The sequence below is a fragment of the Zonotrichia albicollis genome, chromosome Z, assembly GCF_047830755.1.
Source record: "Zonotrichia albicollis isolate bZonAlb1 chromosome Z, bZonAlb1.hap1, whole genome shotgun sequence".
Taxonomy (NCBI): domain Eukaryota; kingdom Metazoa; phylum Chordata; class Aves; order Passeriformes; family Passerellidae; genus Zonotrichia; species Zonotrichia albicollis.
The window spans coordinates 63,784,517-63,806,890 of record NC_133860.1 but is presented as its reverse complement, the minus strand read 5'-3'; the positions used below and the strand labels follow the sequence as shown (position 1 = coordinate 63,806,890).

The following is a 22,374-nucleotide window of genomic DNA, read 5'->3' as shown; positions in this document are numbered from 1 at the left end:
GTTTCACTGGAGGGACTTTCTATTGCTTTAGCACTGGAGGCACAGAAAAAGACAGAAGAATGAAACCAAGAGTGTTTACTGCCCAGTGCGGTGCTCACCAGCATGAGCAAGCTGGGAAGGAGCATGGGAGCAGAGGGTTGGTGCCAGCTCACGCTTGGCCAAGTGGCTCCTGACTCACCAAGTGGAGGACTTAACACTACCACTCAGTGTACTTGGGAGAGGAAGGAGAGCGGCACAAGTGGAGCCTGGCATGCTCCAGGGCAGGGTGCACACGCTCCTCACCCACACCTGTCTGCTCCAGCCGTGCCCCTGTAGATACGTGTGCGTACACAGCTGCTGCTCTTTTTTCCTGCTACTTCTCTTGAGAGCTGTGGAGACTAAAAGAGACATCTTGGCAAGGATCTGGCCTTTTCTGAAGATCACACCTCTGTCCTAATGTCCTAAACTCCCGTATCAGCATGGGTTCTTTCAGCTGAGCACAGGGGCTGTTTGCTTCCAAGCTGTGTGTCCCTTTTAACCTTAAAGATGAGGACTCTGGTGTAAGGGCTTCATCATCCAGTTTCGGGGGGGAAGGAGGCAGCATCCGTGTCACAGAAAGACCTCTTACATCACCTTGTAAGCTGTCTTCAAGCACATGAAAGAATGCTTGCTGGAGTTGGCAGAATTGCTGTAGGTGAAGCCTGTGTGGGGACTGGCGAGCTGTGCTGGTGCCTGTTACGAAGCAGAAATTCCCATTTCATTCCCATTTCACAACCCCTTTGGCTCCTTCTTTTAAAACTGTACATAAAAGTTACTGCAGGCATTTCTACAGTCTCATTCTATACTCAGCTATACAGTATGCTAGACAATGAAAAATGCTCCTTACAGCAACCCTCGCTAGCTGATACTGCCACTGACATGGCAAAGTGGCCTGATTCCCACCCTGTGCTTTCTGCAAATACTTTCCACTTTTAGAATCTTGATTTGTTCATGAGAAAAGCAGGCATTGATTACCAGCTTGCCTTTTGTGAAGAACATGTCTGTCACCGCTTTTGTCAGGGTTGTACCTGGTTAAATGTGTGGTGCATCAATATTGCTGCACTTTGAGACCCAAAAATCTTGCATCTGTCATGTATGCTGTTTTCAGCATACGTGACAGCTCACAGCTGCTGGTTACCAAAGTGTAGAGCCTGTGTGCAGTCCCACCTTCAGGCACCACCTTGGTACCATTGCAGACAGAGAGCTGGTGTCTCACAGCTTGCCTCCTACAGAAATGGGAGGAAGGACAAACACTGGGCTCCCTTCAAATGGGTGGAGGGAAACCAGATCCTGCAGGTGAAATTGGTCCTGGAGAGTCTGTGTGGGAGTGGGAACAGTGAAGGCAGTAGGGTGGAAGAACTGAACCAGGAGCTCTGATGGAGTTGTAAGGGGAATGAGTGCAGATCTTGGTCAAATTCTGGGAGGAAGAGAGGGGAACACCTGTAAACCCTTACCTGTCAGCTAAGGGTCTACAGGGATATCAGAAAGGACAACATAAAAACTTAAAAATGGAATCAGGATGAGAACAGCTGTAACCTGTTTTGATTACAGGAATGCCCGTGCAGGCCTGCAGTTGTCATAAGATCATGATCATAGAATCATAGAATGGTGTATGTTAGAAGGGACATTAAAAATCACCTAGTTCCATCCCTCTGCCATGAGCAGAGACACCTTCCATTAGACCAAGTTGTTCATCCAGCATGACCTTGGCCACCTGTAGACATGGAGAGTCCATAATCTCTCTGTGTAACCTGTTCCTGTGCCTCGCCAACCTTAAAGTAAATTTCCTAATATCTAATCTAAATCTACCCTCCCTTAATTTAAGGCCATTCCTGGTGGTTCTACCACTGTATGCCTCATGAAAAGTCCCTCTCATCCTTCCTTTCAGCCACCTTTAATAAGGATTAAATTTCAGTTAATGGAGAAGGGACCAAGCAGTTTCTGGCTGGTGCAGGAGAATTAAAGTGTCAGCTAGAAGAAGATTAAAGCAGAGGGCAAGAGAGCTGAAAGTGGAGCCAGAACCATTCCCAACGTCAGTATTAGTCAGAAAATTTGAATGTCAGTGCCCTGGCCCTGGTGCAAGCCTCATTGTCAAAGAAGATGTGGAAGGGCCCTCCTGTAGCTGAGGATATGAGTTGACTGTGGGTAGAAAACATTTCTGTCCTTTTCTTCTAGTGTTGGGGCATGGCTCCCCAGCCAGACAGCTGTGTGCAGGGGGAGTTACAGCTGTACTCCAGTGTCAGCTGGGACAGGCTCGGGGATCATCAGGGGCCCTTGTGTTCTTTCCTCAGCTGCTAAGCACAAGTTTTTATAGTGAAGAGTGTATGCTGAGGTATGTCTTCCAGACCAGACTAGCAAGCACTGGAGCTTTTGCTATCTTTAAACCTAAAACCACAGTGAGATGAAGGTGTTTCTAAGGCCTGAGCTCAGAAGAGGAGTGTAGGAGCTAAAATTCCTGCCTTCTTCCTGGAGAAGAAACGTCCAATTATTGGAGAATAAACTCCAATAAGCGTCCATTATTACACTGTCTAGGTGCATATCTGAGGAGAGAAAGGAGAGAAAAGCCCATAACTGAATGCTGAAGGAGCAAATACCATGATCTAAAACATCAGTGAAATAACGATTGATAATGGATTATACTACAGGAGGAGCTGCAATTTGAAAACAACTAATGCCAAATCTATGAGAGATTGCTGGGGAAGTGAGTTTTGACAGGTGTCAGGGGATTGAGCTCACAAACTCATTGTGGCTTTTTGGCAAGCAAAGGTAAGAGTCTCTGTGATTTAGTGGCTCTGCATGGATGTGGGAACCCAGGACATCCCTCTGGCTGTCCAGAATGGCCAAGACCCCTGCCAGGGGGCCCAGAAGCCCTGGCACAGAGCCCAAAACACCTGTGGTTTTGATTGTGGCCCGTGGAGCAAATTACCAACCTTATATGAAGATCAGCAAGCCACAACAGTTTAAATAGAATGATAGTGAAATTATCACGGGGTGGAAAAGTAGATTTTGGGGTTTCTGGAATGAGGGTTCATGAGGCAAGATGGAGGGATATGGGCATGTCCAGCCTTTCTCCTTCTTCTTCTTCTTGGCCTCCATCTTCTGCTGTGATGTTGGCACTTTTAGACTGGTTTAGAGTAGAAGCTCACTGTCTAACATAGGCGATAGGTATTGGAAAGTAATTGTAAACATTGTGTACGTAGTTTTTAGTATAAAGACATAACATCGCCCTGAGGGCAAGCAGAGTGCCTGGACTGTCTTGCTAAGCGGATCTTGGCAGGACAGTAGAAAGAATTTTATAGATAAGATGCAATAAAAAACCTTGAGACTGAGGAAATGAAGAGCCCTGACTTCTTCTTCAAGCACCGGTCTGGGAGAAGAGACTTTCAAACTCTTCTCAGGGTCACTCTGACAAGGTAAAGATCCTGAACATGGGCTTCCATGTAAATCTTTTGATTAACTTGCCGTGGTCCAGAAAGTGAACTGCTGCTGCCTTTCATCATTATCTATTCTAACTTGTGCCAAATTGAGAATTTTTTCAAAGGTTACCGAAAGGTTTCAATAATTGTAGTACTAGCAGGGCTTTGAAGGAATATAAGCTGTAGTAGGTGAGTGAAAATTGCTTGCAGCATCGCAGTCAGGAGTTGACCTTGTGGCATCTATTGAGCTGCATTTGGAGAAGCTCATGTGAGCACAGATGAAGCAGTGCAGTGCATAGCAAGAACTCATCTTGATGCCTTCTGCAACTGGCACTGAGGCTCTGGTTTTGTGTGGCCTCTCGGGCAATGGAGCTGCATGCAGCTTGACCAGACCACAAGGGTGTATTTCCACATAGTGAAGCTTGTGCAGGGACTGAAAATTGCAATGACTGAACAACCCTGCAAGAGGTATCTCTCTGTTTCTACTTTCTTTATCTGTTCCAGAAGACAACAAGCTTCTGGGGTCTGACATCCTATAACGCCACACATTGTGTCTCCCCTTGTATCTGTCTCTGTGATCTGCAGTGGTAAGCTTTGATACAGGCCATTAAATTAAGACCTGGACTTGCTGGTCCTTGTGGCAACCTTCCACCTCAGAATATTCCATCATTCTGTGATTCTGTGGTTTTGGTGTGCCAAAGATGAGTGAAGAAAATGGCCCTTGGAGAGTGCTGGAGGCCAGAACCTCTCTCTGTCTCTGTTCTGCATCCTTGGAGCTTACAGGACTTTAAATCTCACCAAGAGAGAGCTGCATCTTCTTTAAGTGCTCTGAGGGGGCTTACCTCAGGGCAGCCCCTATGTAGGTGCCAGCCTTGGCAATGCAGAGTTTCAGAAAAGCATGTTGGATAAGGACTCTAGCTTCCAGCACAAGAGCTTATTAACTGCTGTGGGTGAAGTTACCATAACTGGGAAAACCAAAAGCAGAAGGTGGCATACTGACTGTGTATTTCCCTGAGTAGGCAAAACCCCACAATGCCACCTCTTTGTTGTAGGGGCATTTGGTGGCCTCTTTGACTACAGTTACATCTTGAGCTCCATTGCCCAGTTCTGAATTTCTGTGTTAGAACAACACATGGTAAACAATGAAACATACTTTTTCTGTCCAGACCCATAAATAGACCCACTTCCTATTTTGAGGGACAAGCTGCAACTTTGCACCCTCCATGCTCTCACATGGATATGCTAGGACTGGAGCTCTTGCTCAGGATAGGAATATGGGGCAGCCCCTATGCTTGGTTTTCTGAATGAAATGGTTTTACTAGATCTAATGAAATTGTGCCAGTGCTTGGTCCCAGATCACCTAGATGCATACAGTCACTGAACAGAAAATGCTGTTCTTTGACTTGTGGCATCACTTTCCTAATGATGTAATGCATGGTTGATCATGTTGTGGCATCACTTTCCTAATGATGTAATGCATGGTTGATCATGTTGTGTAGAGGAGCAAGGGGGTGAAAATATATCTGAAGCTGGCTTACAGAATGTGTCATCTCTTTAATTGTTTCCTGGTAGAGTGTTTCATCACCACCACCCCTGCATAGAAGGCGTTGAGGAACGCAGAAGTGCTGTTGTTGGAACTACACAGCTGGGATTTGTTTAGCAGCAGTTTAGCATCCCATAAGCAAACTAATGCTCATGTCTTAGTCATGCTTGTAACATCTAAACAGTTACATTAGCATTAAACAATTAAACTCCCATCCCTGTCTGATGGAAGTCTGGAAAGTGACCTGGATTAATCTCCTTGTTGTCTAAGAGTACAGTTTGCTTCTGCACCTAGCGTCTTCCTTCACCAGGTTGTAGAAGCTGAGTAAACACCAAATCCACCCCCATACCAGACGTTTAAAGGATATCACATAGGTGTGTCTGAGCCCAGCATGCTGATAGGAGCTCTGAATTGAATACAGGAGGTACAGCATGGCAACTTCTTTCGGAAAAGAGAAAGGGCTGATGCTAGGAGTCCTTGCAAGGCTGCTGAGAATATATTCAAAGCTTCTCTGTTACTACCATTTACTCATTGCCTCCCTGCCAGGGGAAAAGCCTAGCTAAAGAATCATTTGTGTTGTGGCTGTTGTCACACGGTGACTCTAGGGAGAAGAAAAGCCCATCTCCCCTCTGCTCCTATATAATGTGACAGTTTTTATGGTCCCTATCATGTAAGAAAAAAACCCCAGGAATCCTGGAAATAACAAGAAACAGTTTGTAGGAGCACACCTTCGTCTGAGATTTTCCAAGTCTTTTTCAGTTACACGTAAACACCACATCTGATGCTGGGTGCGGGATGCAGGCTGTGAGGAGCAAGCTTGTGATGACAAAAGGGAGTACCTGGAAAGCAACTGTGGCTGTAGTTCTTTTGTAGAAAGCTATAACTGAAGTTTTTGCTCACATTTCTGCAGACTTTATAACCCTGAGTATTCAGCAGCAGCAAGATCATCCTGTAACAGTGAGGCAGCCTGTAATTGACATCATTGAATGGTTAGGCCATTTGATAGGTTAAATCAGTCTTTTTGAAAAGCACTAGGATGCATCTTGGCAAAGAATCTACAGAAACATCCTCTAACTTGCAGTGCCTCATTTTCTTTCTATGTATGTGATCTCAGAACCTGATTTTAGGATCAAGCAGTTCTTGTCATTCTCATAAGAAACCAGAAGCAGACAGGAACAATGAAATCAGTGTCTACAACGAAGTTTAGGGAGCTGTGTTCAGATATGGCGCTGGAAGAAAAACGTGGATAGTTTTTGAAGTACCTCTTTTGTGTGTACCTCCCTGTTAGGTGTTCTAATACATTAAATAATGCAATCTCTAGGTAATTTTATATCTGCTGGGTGTGTCTAAGAAGGCAGGGAATAATGTATCTCTTGGCTGACACATAGTAAAGTTCTTCTTACAAGGCCACATCCAGGTGTTAAAATGGAACTGAAAATACCAGTCCAAGTTTAAGGGATCTTAGCTGTAGGGAGGAGGTGGCAGATTCTATTTGTTTGTGCTAACACAGAATGAGTCCATGTGGTTTCCATCAGGTAAGTAAATGCGTCAGAGCCAACCTGTTCAACATGGGGACAGGAAAGGTACTGACTTCTACTTTTGCCAGCCTCCAGTATCAGGACTAGGGGACTGGGGATGAAGCAGTGAAATGTAAGGGGTGCTCTGGGCCAAGTAACTGTGGACAAGGTCTGAAATTTTATTACCAGCCTTAACATCACAGTTTCAAGGAGAGACTAAGACAGCAAGCCTCCTCAAAACTCAGTTTGAGGGGATGCTGAATTACTGTTCTGTTGGAGGTGTTCATGCTTACTGATTTTCGGTCTTTGTTCGGCAGCTCTGGCTGACGTTTGCTCCTGTGGCTGATAAGACAGCTGCTTACTTCCACATTTCCCTGGAGACAGTCAACTGGCTCTCAATGGTGTACCTCCTCATCTCAATCCCATTTGGTCTGGTGGCAACATGGGTCCTTGACAGCGTGGGGCTCCGCTGTGCTGTGAGTTGAAGTGTTCTGCTTCCCTGAGGAAGTTTCACCTAGAGGTAGCAGTAGAAGCACAAATCAGTAATGTACATGCTTTGAATAGGAGTCTTCCCAAATGCTGCAGAGAATTAGCACGTTGGAAGCTAGTTCAGTAACATCACGTCTGTGGCGATGGTGGAGAGAGCAGTGGGAAAAGTCAGAATAAAGTTGTATGCTTGCTTTTTCCAGCTTTAGTTTTCATTGTCTTAGCCATCTGACAGGGACAGATATTGTGAGCTGACTCTGTGAAGAGCTTTCTGTAATTGGGTCAGATTTGCTATGGAAAAGTCTTAGCACCACAATTTTGTTGTCTGGGCCAGTTTAAGGAATAGCAGGACAGAGTGCAAGCAAGAGACCCCTATCAGGTTAGAGCTTGGCCTCTGCTAAGCCAGCTTGTGATCTGTGCACAATCCCAGAATTGTGTTGTGGAATGCAGCAGTGAAACACCAGCATGCTAATAGAATAGAAGAACAATTGCAGGATCCAAAAGCTGGATGATTCATTGCCATTATCTTTGGGTTGTCACAGCAAAATATGGGTGATGGTGCAAACTTGATAGCAAGGTGTAATTAGTGAACTTCAGATTTCTCATCAATGTGGTTCTTATATGGGGCTGAGACAGGCTCCTTGCTCCCTGTCACCCCAAGACACTCCCTAAGGAGGCAGGTAGGATCAGGAGCATCTCACAGTGGCCCAGAGGGGTGCGCAGGGTCTGCGGGCAGTGATTACTAACACCCAGTGTCTCCTGTGGTGCGTTTGAGACCTTGCTCATGCAAATCCATTGTATTAAGTTCTTCCCTTCAGGCTTCAGCACGCAAACTCTTTTTGTTTCTGCTCACTGCAGGTGGTCCTGAGTGCATGGCTGAACATGGTTGGTAGCATCACCCGGATGTTCAGCGTTCTGAAGTTCCTGAGCTTGGGTTCCCAGAGTTACTGGTACCTGTTTGTTGGACAGTGCTTCTCTGCATTAGCACAGCCTCTTATCATCTTTTCACCAACAAAGCTGGCAGCGCTATGGTTCCCAGACCACCAGAGAGCAACAGCAAATATGATTGCATCAATGTGTAAGTGATAGCTGCAAACTAACATTACTGCCTCACAGAACTTGCTAGCAATTTGTTTGCCTTTCAGAGGCAGCAGGCAGAGGAAGTCCTTTGTACTTCAGCCATTTGCCCTTGCAGATACAGCTTCACCCAAAAGTCTTCTAGTCATGTGCAACAACACAGATGAACAAGAAGTGGATATAAGCCACATCCAGGTGCAGTGCTCACCACCCAGACTCCTAACCTTCTTTCTCTCTTCCAGGACCAGGTTGTCATCTTTGCCTAAATATCACACAGGGTGACAACAGCCCTTAATGTTACTAAGTCTTTAGTGGCCTTAATTTTGCAGTTTCTTAGGAAGGTGTCTTAAATTGCATTGTAGTGCCAGTGGTCACAGTTGCCAAGTTCTGTAACTGGGTGGAGGGGAGGTGTGACTGCTGTGGCAATTTTGCCCACCAGTTTCATCCAGAAGGAAGGCTGAGGACATATTCCTAATTGGTATCTATGCACACACAAACAAAATATACTTGTCTGTCTGCACAAACATGTTGGGGATGCTAAATGGCAGGGCTATCCATGCAGAAAGCACCCTTGCTTTGCTAAGTGCCTGGAATCTGGAAAACTGGATAAGCAGATAAGCTTGCTCTAATCACATTCCTCTCTTGGCTCCTTTGGGCACAGATAGAGACAGGATACCACATTTGATGGACCTGTTTCCTCTCTTCATGTGACACTTTACCCAGCAGCCAAAGAAATCTCTTCCTCTTTTCTCCAAGGACTTGAGAGGTGCTCCAGAAACTGGGCTGGTTCACTGGCTCCAGCTGTGAAGTCTCATAGTACCTCTATGTGTGTGGCAGCCCCATCTGTCCTTCCCTCAAAACAGCAGCAGCTGCCTTCCCTCCCCATTGCCTTGAAGCTGTAAGGAAGGGTTAGGCATGGAGAATGAAGAGCAACCCTATGCAGCTTTTCTAATGCTGCTACTGGACTAGAGCATGGGCACTCTTGTTTAGCAAGAATGGATCTGTGGTGTCAGAACGAATGAATTATTTTTGCACTGCTTCTCCTAGTGCTGAGACAGACCTTCACCTTCGCTGCTGGAGAAGGAGCTCTGTTGTCGGTGTGGCATGATACAGGCATTACCAAGGACCACTGGGCACTCAGTGCTTCATTGCCCTGAAGGACTGCAGCCTGCAAACAAAGGGCTCTTTTAAGTGAGAGAGCAGCCAGAGAAGCTAAAGAGCATTTTATTCACACAGCATCCTCAGTCTTTACAGAACCAAATGAATCTAACTATGACAAAGAACAAACCTGAAGAGCAAGGAACAGTGGAATCCCAAGACCTGAAGCTGTTCAGTGTCTGGCATGTTGGGATGTCAGAGTGCAGGCTGAGTGGTGATTATTGTCTGCTGCAGCACCTGCATGTTGCTCTATGGAAGGCTTCCATTAATAATGCCTGGTTACATCCATAATGTCTGCTGTACAGTATCAGGATTTAATTTCAAGAAAATTTAAATGCTGTCTGGAAGGAGGATCTGCCACAGCCCCAGTCTTTTAATCCAGTTTGTAATTAACTCATGGCAAATGTCATTATCTCAATGCTCTTTATGCCCTGTGTATTCAGTCTTGTTGCACCTGTCTGTCAGGTAGTTATCAGCTCTTCTCTACTTTGTCTTGAAAGACTTGAATGTCTCTTCTCTACTTTGTCTTTAAAGACTGAATGGCTCCCACCCAGGCATTTTACAGCCAAATTTCCCTTTGCTTCTTCACACTTGTCTCCATTCTTCCTGTTGCTGCTGTGAGCTTTTTGTGTCATCTTGCTCCAATTTATCAGTGCCCACTTCCTGTGTAATTAATGCTGAGCAGCACTCAGAATTCCAGTTCCATCAGTATCAGTGCTGCATACAGAAACTGGCTCTACAGCCTCCTGCTGTTAATGCCTATGGATAGGCTTCCTTGGGCTTTTGTGATAAATATGAACCTTGCACCCAGGATCTTGCTGAGCAGCTGAAATTACTATGACTCAGCTGTCATAATGATTAATGACTCAGCTCAAGTGTTTGTTCTGCCCATCACTTGTAGAGGCTTACTCAGAGAGAAGTAGTGCAGGGCCAAGAACTCATCCCCTGTAAAGATCACAAGAAATTCTCCTGTGTCAGAAAGAGAAGGAATTGTCTGAGTGCACTAAAGTGACTTCTGCTTCATTTATAGGAGTCTTCATTTACTGAATTTTGTTGGTATATCACTTTCTTCACCCTGAAGAGTTCCAGTGCATCAGGATCACTGACCACAAAACACCAAGCCCCACTGCAGAGTGCTGTAAGCTAGTCCACCAGGATCTCTCGATCATAATGTATAGTTGATTAACTCAGTGGCCTCCTTTCCATTCATAATCTAGGCCATGCAATAGCTCTTCCCAGCTCTTCCCAGCAACTGAAATCATGTAATTACTCAAGTGGTCTCAGTCTTTTCAAATTTAGCCCAATGCTCACCTATACCTTTCCAACGCTCATCTACACTTTTTGGAACTTCTTCAACATGTTGTTAGCTCATGGAAACAGCTGACTAGTTTACAGGCAGTCCCCTACAATGCCCAGTTGCATTTTACCCCAACAGAGAAGATGTAATCCATCTCCTTGGAAACTCTGTTTAATTGTTTCCATGTACTTAGAAGCAGGTAATATTTCACCGGCATCATAAGCTAGTACTTTCCCAAGCACAGAGTAGAAATGCTACAGTTGTGCTACAGGATTATTAATGATGCCTCAGCATCATTATAGAACAGACAGGGGTGGAAATCACCTCTTGGGATCATCTTGTCCACCCCCCTGCTCAACCACAGTTGTCAAGACCAGGTTGCCCAGGTTTATGTTGAGTCAGGTTTTAATTATCTTCATGGATGGAGGCATAGGAGCTTATCTGAGCATCTTGTTTCAGTGCTGAACAGCTATCACAGGAAAGAAGTTTATATTCAGGTAGAGTTTCCTGTGTTACACTTTGTACGCCACTGAGAAAAGCCTGGTTCCATCTTTATAATTGCTGATCAATGTTCTTTTCTCCAGGCTAACTAGTCCCAGCTGTCCCAGTGTCCTTAGGGATGAGAGATGTTCCAGACCTTTAATCATGTCTTTGGCCTTTGACTGAACTTGCTCCACTAACTTGGTACCTTGTATCAAAGAACCCAGCACTGGACTTGGCACTCTGTATGTTTCTCACCAGGACTTAGCAGAGGAGGAGGATCATGATCTTCCACCTGCTCTTCCTGATGCAGCCCAGTGGGCTGTTGGACACCTTTCTGCAAGGATTCATTGCTAGCTTATAGTCACCTTGCAATCCACCAAGACCCCACATCCGTCTCTGCAAAACTGCTTTCCAGCAGCTTCTCCAGGCTGATCGGTCCCGCCTCTTTAGTGGCTTCTTACATGACAGAAGCTCCAGTCCTCTAATCATCTTTTCTCTTTTCTGGACCAGTAAATTCATGTCTCTCCCACACTGGGAACCTGAGAACTGCTCACAGTTCTCCAGATGTGGACTTGCTAGTGCAGAGTAGAGGGTAAAGACCAGCTCCCACTGACAACACTGCCTAATGCTGAGCCCAGGATTGTGGTGACTTTCTTTATCAGAAGGCTGTGTTGCTAGTTTATGGTCAAGTTAGTGTGTACTAGGACTCCCTGCCCACTTCTCCTCTGGTCCTTCTCTGCAGAGTTGCTTTTGGTGAGTCTGAAGGGGTACTGGTGAATGAGTTATTTTTCTTTCCCAAGGTGCAGCATATTGTATTTCCTTTAGTCAAACTTCACAAGGTTCCCTTCTGCCTATTTCCCCACTCTATTGCAGTGCCTCTGAGTGGCAGTACAGCCATCTCTTCTGCAAGTCACTCCTCCCACCGTCACATCATCTGCAAACCAGCTGAGTGTGCACTCTGTCCTATCATCGAGGTAAACTGTATGGCCCCAGTATCAACCCCTGTGGTGCATCACTGATGACAGGGCTCCAGCTGGTCTTCGTGTCAGTGATCACAATCCTCTGGGCCCGGCCATTCGGCAGGATTTCAGTTCATCTCACTGCTTCCTTGTTTAGACAGTACTTCCTCAGCTCGTCTGCGAGGTTGTTATGGAGATAGTGTCAATTGCTCTTTCCTCATCCATCCAGCAGTCATTTCACTGTATTAAAGCTATCAGGTTAGTTAAGCATTTTTCCTTTTCACAGTTTCATCCCTCATGTGCCTGGAAATGGTGGCAAGGACTGATTATTCCATGACCTTCCCAGGGAACAAAGTAAAACTGAAAAGCCTGAAATTCCCTGGATTCTTTTTCTTGTTCTTCTTGAAGATGGGAGTGACATTTGCTCTCTTCCAGTCCTCAGGAGCGTCTTGGAATTGCTTTTAAAGGTAACCAAAAATGGCCTTGCAATGGAAACAATCTGTTACTTCACCACTGATGTGTCCTATCAGTCCCATGGATTTGTGTGTCTGGCTTACTTAATGTTCTCCAACCTACTGTTTCTCCATTAAGAGTAAATCTTTATTGCTTCAACCTTTACCTCTGATCCCAGGGCTGAAGAAGTGAAGAAGGCATTGAATACATTTATGATTTCTGTGTCCTTTATCACTGAGTCTCCTGCTCATCCAGCAAAAGGCCCACATTTCTCTTTCCTTCTGCTGCAAAATGCTTAAGGGTACCTTTCTCATTGCCCTTCACCAGGCTCACTAGGCTGGCGTTGGCTTTCTTAACCCCATCCCTGCATGCTAGTAGAAAAGCAGATTTTCTTGTTTGACTATTTCCAGAATGTTGCCTTAACATTAAAAAATTGTTGCCTGTAATTTTGAATGTTCCCAGCCTGAGTCCCAGGAGTGCTGCTTCACACACTGCTCAGCTCCAGCCCCATAATAATGCAACTGCCTCCTCCTGTACAAAATCTGCAAGATTCTCTGCTGCCATGTAATTTTTTTGTACTGGATAAGTAGCAGAGATCATGTTGTATACCTGCCTGGCCTTTGCAAAGGAAATGTAAAGGCTTGAAAGGTCTCAGGAATGAACCTAGTGTGACTTTTTTGCTCATGACCTTTTGACAAAGAAAAGTAATGGCATCCTGGTGACCCTCCTGAAGAGCGTTGCCAGCAGCTTGAGGGAGGTTGCCTGTCCACGTCTGAAGAACTGTGTCTGGTTGTAGATTCCTTTATATAAGAAGGATATGGACGTATTAGTGTAAGTGCAGTTAAGAAGCCACTAAGACAATTAAGGGAAAGGAGCATCTGTCATGGCAGCAGAGGCTAAGAGAGCTGTGGCTGTTCACCCTGGAGCAGAGGAATCCTCTACACAATGTATACATGCCTAATGGTATAGGGGAATACAGAAAGAAAAACAGCTCTGTAACTCTTGCTATGTAACACCAGGACAGATGACGTGGATTCGCCCATTTTAATTTTGTCCCTTTAGCTTGACATTTACTGAGGCAGCCTTGTGAGAGTGAGGACATCATAGTCCATAGTTGAAAAACAGGTTACAGGAGTTAGGAAGGGAGTTGAAGGGAGATGGTTTTATAGAATGGATTTCATGTGAGTGAGACAACAGATGTGGCAAGAGTAAGACCACACAGTCAACTTCTCCAAATATTCCCCTCCTGGTTCTCCCTATATATGCCTTGTTTTGTCCTTGTTCATTACAGTGCTGCACATTGCAGCTGTGATGCTGGCAGGCAGTAGGGGTGGATACATGATTCTGATTGCTTGCATGAAAAAAATATTTCTCTTCTATTTCCTTCCAGCCAATCCCTTGGGCATTCTTATAGCAAACTTGTTGTCCCCTGCACTAGTTCCTGAAGGAAAGCACATTCCATTGATGGTAAATGAGAACTGCTTTAATCAATCAGCTGGGCTGATTTGGGTCCAGCTGATTTATTTGTTTGGATGTGGCGGAGCTGGAAAGACTGGTAACTTGTCTTGTCTTTTTGTTGCATAGCTGGGTATTTATGCTGTCCCAGCAGTAACAGCCTGTGCTCTAGCAACTCTGGGGATTCATGAGAAGGTCCCGCCAACGCCTCCATCAGCTAGTGCCACCAACTCCAACTCACAGCCATTCTTCACAGGGCTCAAAATGGTAAGTGTTGCAACCTAGGGACTGCCATGCTGAAGTGAGGGATGCAGCCCTGCAAGGTGGGGATATGCTGAACAATCTGCCTACCAAACACACTCTGAATGCCCCTCCTCCAAACCTGCCATGGAAGCCCCTTAAAGGAGATTCCTCAGTATTCCTTCCTTCCTCCCGGAGTGGAAGCTGCTCACAGCAAAGCTGCAAGAGACGCTGTCTGATCATTCAGCTGTGAGCTGGCAGGCGTTCAGATAGCTCAAACAAGCGGACTTGGGCTTATCCAAGAGGAGCATACAACCTGAATCTTCTAAACAGATGTGGTAACAGTTAGGATAGCACATGGCAAAGCAAAGAAGAATTTGAGCACTGAAGACTTCCTCCCTCCCTAACATGGTCCCCATTGTAACATGTCCTCTGGCTGAATTGCCAGGACAAAGCCACACCTTTGTCAATGGTCATGGGGTTACCTTGTCAGCAATTTCAACTGAGGAGTCAGAGGCACTGACCCTCAAGTCTGCTGTCACAGACAGGCCTTTTTCCTCCTCCACTTATTTACATTAATTTCTTTTTTTAGCTCCTGAGAAACAAGCCATACATCATCCTGGCAGTGTGTTTTGGAGGAGGAATTGGGATGTTCACCTGTTTTTCAGCTCTGCTGGAACAGATCCTTTGTGAAAAGGGGTATTCAAATGTGAGTCTTCTTCCTTTTCTCACCACTGTCCACATTGTCTATGATACAATCACATTGATATTCCCTCATAAAGGACTCAGAGCAAAATGAAGACAATTGAATATGCTGCAGTCTCATATCTTATTTGCTCATGTTATCTAACATAGATCAAGCAGAAGATTAATCCAGAACACAGTCAGACTCTTAGTATAATAGATGACCTGCATTTTCATTACTGACCATGGCCAGGCTCCCATTTGCAAACACAAATTTTTTCAGGAAAAAAGAATATTGTGATTTTTCTAAGCCACTCCAGAGCACTGCTTATGCAGCCTTCTGTCACCTACTCCAGAGTAGAATGGGGCCCAGGCAGGCCCTAGAGTGAAGCCGAAGACCAGCTGATGCAAGCACCTTTTCCTCTTTGGACAGATTTACATGAAGCCAGGGCAGTAGAACAGGTCAGTAGTACTGTAACAACTGTTTTTTCATCCTTCTCATTACATCAGCAGGTGCTGCTTTTACAGTTCAGCACAGTATGTGCACAGCTGGTTCCTGCTGCTCTCCTCCTCCTGCTTATTGGGAGGCCCCCCCAATTCAGGCATTTTCTCTCAGCAGGCTGCACTTCAGTCCTGGTATATGTATTGCCATGGGGGTCCTCTTAAAACACCTCTCCAGCTGTTACATATGCACATTAACATGTCTGGCTTCTGTTCACCCCCTCTTCAGCTCCCAGATCTGATATCTGGCTCAGGGCTCCATGGCCAGGTCGCATTTTGCACACTCCATTGGCTTTTAACTGGAAACCTTAAACTTTGCAGCCTTGCTTTATGTGCATCCTGATTTTGTCTCTGTGTGACTGGCTTGTCCTGGCTCTTTAGCCCAGAGAAGCTATTCCATATACCCTTTCCTTCCAGTGCCACTCAGCGTCCCAAAAATATTTTTCCAAGTTTGTTAAAAGCTTCTCTGCTTTCAGGATTGCTGTCTGTGTTTGAGTTTTTATGGAGCTCAAGAAGTGCCACAAGCAAAGGGCAATCAGTGCAGGCAACAGAGCTTGTACCCTATCCCAGCCACTGCTCACTGCCTTTCTAGTTAGACTTTGACTCAGCTGATGTCTCCTCTAATGTGCTTTGGGTGTGCCAGTGCAGGTCCCTGGTTAGAAAAGGGCCAGGAGGGTAATTACAGACATCAGCAGGTACCAAGGCAGTTGGGCCTGTTGTCACCAGTATGGACAAATCACCTGACTGCCCCTGGAAGAGCCCTGTGGCTCCAGGCTGGAATATTTAATGCCAGAGACCTGCTATGGCTCAACATCCAGCCTCCCTTGACAGGTGTACAGAGACTTATCATCCTTTGGGAGTGCTGTCACCGTGCTGACCCCACACACTTGTAAAAGCACCTGGACTCTGTGACTTGCTACTCATAGCCCTCTGATGGCCTCAGCTACTGCAATGGGCAAGGAAGCTTTTCCTACCTCAGTAAGTGAACCACTGGTAGCTGGCAGATGGGTCAGTGACATTAAAATGTCTTTCCTAACTGCTCTAGTTTCTCATTACTTGTTCTTCTGTGCTCCAGGATTTTGCTGGCCTCAATGGTGCACTGTTCACGGTCTGTGGTTTGTTGGGTGCTTTCCTGCTGGGCTTGTATGTTGACCGGACAAGGAAGTTCATAGAGTCCACCAAGATCAGTTTCTGTCTGAGTGCGCTTGCCAGCACCATGTTTGCCGTGGTGAGTTCTCCCTTGCATTGTACCATTCTCGTGGGCTTATTTCTGTTGCTATCTGATTAATCATCAACTTAAATCAAGGTCATTTGATGTCATAGTGTTTATTAAGCCCTGTATTATGCTTTGGGATTATCTCTTTGGGCTAGGAATTTCTTGTTTTAAAGAAAAACGTTTTACTGATGATTTGACTGTGGAGCCTGAGACAGACTGAATTGAGATAAAGATAAATAGACATAATTTTACTTCTTCATACTGGATCACCATGTTTGCTTACTGACTCCTGAGACCATTCTTTTAAACAAAAAAAGAAAGGGAATGGCTAAGTATTTATATCACAAAAATGAACAAGAATGTCATGTTTTTCCAACTCCTGCCTTTAGCAGTGGTGAGTCTTAGAGTTGTAACATTAGTGGGAAGGACCTAGTTATATTCTACTTCTGAAGTAGTTCCTTGAGAGAGACAAGAGAGACAGAAGAGGAAAACGCTTGAATTCAGCCAGGAGAGGAATGCACAACCTGGAGACTTTACACCCACGAGGCCAAGTTACAAGTACTGCATTCAGGCACAGCCATTGCCAATGGGAGCCATCACACAGCACGAATCTGATCACAGCACACAGCACCACAGAGGACCCAGAATGGTGCAGGTTTCTGCTTTCCCAGCAGTCTTATCCTGTGCATTTCTCTTGTGTGATAAAAAGTCCAGACTTTCACTAGAGGGTGATCACACCTTCCCTGGGACCAAGGCCCCAGAGATTGTAGTTCATTTGGAAGAGACAGACAAATACAATGCTTTTGTCAAGGTAGGGCAAGGTGCCTAAAGCACACCTTGCATTTTCCCTTTTCATTTTCTTGCATTTGTTTTGAGGATGATCTGAATATAGTCCAGCTTGTGGGGACTCAGGTGAAGCACTGAATAGGTAAGAGGCTATGTTAGGAGCAACAAGCAAACCTATTCCTCCTGCCCTTCCCTCCTCACCTTCATCCCATCCAGAAGAACTGTTAATTCAAAGTGGTAGAACAAAAATCACCCATTCAAATCTGTTTGATCCCTTTGCTTTGAACTCTGATTCCAGACACATAGAGTTTTTCTTTACTTAACCAGTTTAGCTGGGCCAGGTTTGCTGCCATCCCAGGACAGACACCTTGTGTTCCTCTGTGGGAATTTAATACATGGTGAAGGAAGGAGATACCGGCAGCATGGCTGCAAAGTACTTTGTCTTTAGTAGCATTGGCTGAACAAGGTCATGCTCTTCCCTCTAGAGTTAGGGACAGGCTGTTCTAGGCACTAAACTAATCTCTAGGTTTTGTAAATATTTTAGGTGTTTTTTTTTATTTGCATTTTTGTTTGGATCTTTTGATATTAAAATCCTAGTGTTACAAATGTGTGTCTGATTTTCCTTTTCATTTAGCTGCAGCAACCCAGAATTCTCACAAGTAATCTAATGCAAACAGAATTTCCAAAATGTTATGTTGCTTTGGGACATAGGTGTGTGTTTCACTTGGCCGTAGAGAGATGTTGAACATACTACTGGTAAGTTACTGACCTGACCAGTAAAGTTACTATAGTACAACCATACCAGTGCTTTTCAGATAATTCTGCTGATCCTCTCCTTACTTCAGTTCAACAGACACCTCTCCATTTTGTAGCCTTCTGTTGACTTTAGAGGGCTGAAAGTAAAAAATTGATTTCAGGAAAAGGTAGGGAATATACTGGTGAGCCACCCTCTGAGACTTTCTCTGCAAAGCAGTGCTGACATTGAGACTTTTGGTATTGTTTTGTTTTGCCTGCAGACTTCTCGGTTCAGACATCAGGCCGTCACGTTGGCCATCACCAGTTCGCTCTTTGGTTTCTTTGGTTTTGCTATCTACCCCATTGCCATGGAGCTGGCTGTGGAATGCTCCTACCCCGTAGGAGAGGGCACATCTACAGGCCTGATTTTTGTTGCAAGGTAAGCAGGCAGATTAAATCCACATGAGCTTGGGTTCCAACACTCACACACACACAGGGATATGGGTGCAGATAGACACATCAGTGCTTGCTGTCTTGCTGAATGTCTTTCTGGTGTCTGTGCACATGCCCCTGGCAAGGGGAGCTGGCTGGCTGAGCCATGGACTTGAAGAGCTAAATGTTTTAAAAAAGGGAGGACTCTGTGGAAGAGGCGCAAGAAGGTCTCCCTTGGTTGGCACAAAGTATGATTTAACCATGCCCAGCACCACTTGCCTCTGAAGTAGATGGGGGCTGCATGGCTAATAGAGGCACCATTCCCCCTACAGTACAGAGGTGAGTCAGTTCCCAGGGCTCTGTTGAGGGACAGTGACTGTCCTTCCAGTTATCAATTTACCTGGCTAGGGCTGCCTCTGGATTTCAGCAGGAATGACTTGCTGGAGCTCTAAGCAGTGACACCAGTGATATGATGCTATGTGTTTGTGTCAGGAGGAGGCACAGCAGCAAGAAAATTAGTGAGGGGAGTCAGACACTGCCTTTGAAGGCTCTTGTCTCTTACTGGTTGTGGACTTAGTGACTGCTGCCAGCCAGCTGTGAATGAGGAGGAGGCTGAAGCCACAGCCTTTTTTATGTCCTCAGTCCTGCAGTGAGAAGTGTTTCCAAGTCTCTGCCCAGTGAATATGCCTCAGGTTTTTGACAGGTGTAGTTCAACACCTGCTTGCCTTCAGAGGGAGCATACAGTGATCCTGCCACCCTAGCCCTGTGTCTGAAGTTGACCTGGACACCCTGTGGGACAGAACCAGTTAACCAAATGCCTCTGCCAGAGGAATCCAGCAGTAGCTTTCTCTGCTAGAAGGACCATGCTGCAGAAAGAGACATCATTCTCTTCCAGCTGGGGAAGGTGGTCCTGTCTGCAGCACTGGTACCTCAGGCAGGTAACATAACTGCATGTTGTCTTCTCCCCACAGCCAGATTGAGGGTGTGATTTTAATGATTCTTCTACAAGCTCTCACTGTCCGTGTTTCTGAGGATCCATTTTCCACCTGTGCCCTTGACCAGGATGGAGCCCTGGACTGGACAAGTAAGTATGTCCTTGGGAAATTATGCTGGACACTTGGTTGCACCCTATGTACTCCCCACTCTTCTCCAGGTCTCAGTGTGAGGAACCCTGCAAGTCTGATTCGTATTGTAGAATATCTTCTAACCCCTTTTCTGAGTCTGATGGTGCACTCCTTGCTGCTCCTGCTAAACCAATCCTGCAAGATTGAAATAGAAAGAACTCTAAGGTGCCATGAATGCCACTGCTGGCTCTGAGTTAAAATTTCTCTTGCAGTCACCCTGCAGAGGCTTGAGTTTCATGAAACTAGAAAGCAGCTGTTCTAAGGGGAAGACACTGTCCATGTAGCATAACCAGGGCAGGTTTTCATACTGGAGGCCAAGGTTACAAATGCTTTGACTGAAAGCTACATCCCTGTATTCTGCACACACAGCTGCCTGTATTTGAGCTTTGTTCTCACTTACTCCAGATTTCCCTTCCTTTCCTAGCTGGTCAGAAGAGATAGCAACTGAGATCAACAGGAGCACATAAGTGTTTTCAGTGGGGGCTAAACCCTAGTCTTGATCTCTCAGCTGGTTCATGCCACCTGGGGACACCATAGGCAAAGGCTGACCATGACCTACTAAATATATCCTGCTTGGCTGAGCAGAAACTCCCCAGAATAAGGTCTGCTAGCTGTAAGGGATCAAGGCTTCATAATAACTGTCCCTGAAAAGCAATTTGACTGCTTCACCTATGAAAGTCTGCAATTTGCCATTTAATCAGATCAGAGCTGTATCTTGGGATTAGGTACCCATTCATATTCCTTTTGTGGTCTGATAGATACAGGAAAAAAAACCTGTGGAGAAGGAGATGAAGATGTTCATTTGGGACACTGGTGAAATTAGAACTACTTCCAGGCTTTGTTGCATAGTCTTTTAGATATACTTTTTCTTTCCCTTCAGAAAAGATTCTTTAAACACAAATTTGTCATTAATAAAAGTTCATGTTAAGTGTACTTTTCTACACGTTGCTCTCAGATGATATTACAAGAAACACTATCTGTGGAGCTGTTCCCTTGTGGAGCTCAAGTGATTTGATTCAATCTTTTTTGTAATGTTTTTCACTAACCCCCAGGACACAAATGTGTGCACTTACAGAGGGACACACACTCCTACAAGTACAGTGTCTGCTCTGATGTAAGACCTCCAACCTGGGGGGTCATGCAGGACAGTGTTCTGGAAGCCTTCCACATTTTAAGTAAATACTCTTTCTATGCCAGTGGTAGGTAAAGCAAGACTTGTCTGTTACCAAACTGGTCATGTCCCACTCTGGTCTGCACCCTGTCCTCAGGGGTATCCTTTGGCAGGAGGTCAGACAGAATGTGTCGTTTTGGAGAGTTGGCCTGTCTGTTTCTGCACCCATGGGGAGTTTTGGCTTCACTGCCTAAAAGTGTATCTCTCTTACAGCTCCGGTACTGGTGCTGGCTGGCCTCTGCAGTGCTATGGCTTGTTTCTACGTCATCTTCTTCCACACTGACTACAAGCGGCTCCATGCTGAGACAATCAGTGCTGATTTGGTCAAGGCAGAGGATGCAGCGACAGCACATGTTCCTGAATCCTAAACAGGCCAAAAGGGGATGCCAAGGGCCAGGACTCAGACTAGTGGGCATGGACCAATCCTGAGCTGGTACAGCTGGGATATCTGTGCCATGTTGCACAAGAAGCAAGGACTAGAGCAAATAGCACCTTTGCTGTACATCTCTCAGTCTTGTGTTTATTTGGGGATCTGGGCTGTTAAGGGCTGTCCTGCCAGAAAGGTCAAAGTGGCAATGGACAACTATGCTTGCAACTAAAATTTTTAGCTGACTTGATTCAACCTAAAGAAATGCCACAGTGGAGGGTAGCATCATATTTCAGACATTTTTAAATTTTCATGTACATGGATCAAGGGTGAGGGTTTCAGAAAGATGGAAGCTGTGCCTACCACAAACCCAGTGGAAAACTTCTATTTAAGGACTGTGGTACAGCATAACAACTCTTCCACTCATGTTGGAACTAATTGTGCCTTTTAGCTAAAGGGCAGTAGAAGCTAGAGTATCCTTCCATTCCAGTGGGGATATGTAAGTATGTGATCTGTAATGGAAGTCTGTTACAATAAGTCACTTTGTCTTCTACAAGAAAAGAAAAGCCTTGCTTGTAGTGCTGCCTATAAAAGAAAATATCAATAAGCAGCAGAAGTTAAATACAGCAGCATTTCTCACACCTCTGCTTCCCTGAAAAAATGCTGAGACATTCAGGATTAGCTTGTTTCACTTGGGATTCTGTTTCTTCACCTCTCTTGCAATTTCAGTGGTTTAAGTTTTCACAAGAAGATGAAATTGCTGGTTTAGTATTAGACTAATGTGATGGTCTCCTATAAAGCATCACTCCTTGGGGAATGACACTGTAGTGCCTGGCATGACACTGTAGTGCCTGGCATGATGGAAGCTGGCAGAAGAACTGGCAATGGTGACACTAGTGCAGAGACTTGTCATAAGTTTCTGCAGGTGACAGGGGCTTTGGGGAGGTGACCAAGTAAGAAACAACATCAAAAAACACCTGTTCTCTCTGCAACTGACATCTGGTTTTTAGTGTTAGATGAGATGGGAAGTGACACAAAAGATCCCATTTGGAGTTCAGTTACACTGACAATTACAATGGACACAACTGGATTTTTCATTTTACAGTACTTCCATGGCAGTGTAATGTCCTGCTTTGAGTTCAGGTCTAGGTGTATTACCTAAGAAATTCTTACTTTATAACACTTAAGTGGTAAAAAAAAAAAAAAAAGTTGGGATTTTGTGATGCTTCATGCTCAGATTCAAGGGAATCTGAGTA

At 45.2% G+C, this 22,374-nt stretch overlaps 1 protein-coding gene across 1 annotated transcript in view; it reads left to right on the top strand.

Moving 5' to 3' along the window:
* Positions 1-22,374, top strand: part of SLC49A3 (solute carrier family 49 member 3) — a 25,853-nt gene extending 3,479 nt beyond the window's left edge. The window contains exons 2-10 of the mRNA XM_005486271.4: positions 6,812-6,970; positions 7,839-8,058; positions 13,798-13,874; positions 13,992-14,129; positions 14,695-14,811; positions 16,363-16,515; positions 18,306-18,463; positions 19,428-19,540; positions 20,965-22,374. Coding sequence (XP_005486328.1) covers positions 6,812-6,970; positions 7,839-8,058; positions 13,798-13,874; positions 13,992-14,129; positions 14,695-14,811; positions 16,363-16,515; positions 18,306-18,463; positions 19,428-19,540; positions 20,965-21,119 — 1,290 coding nt within the window. The 3' untranslated portion in view covers positions 21,120-22,374. The remainder of the gene's footprint in view (positions 1-6,811; positions 6,971-7,838; positions 8,059-13,797; positions 13,875-13,991; positions 14,130-14,694; positions 14,812-16,362; positions 16,516-18,305; positions 18,464-19,427; positions 19,541-20,964) is intronic.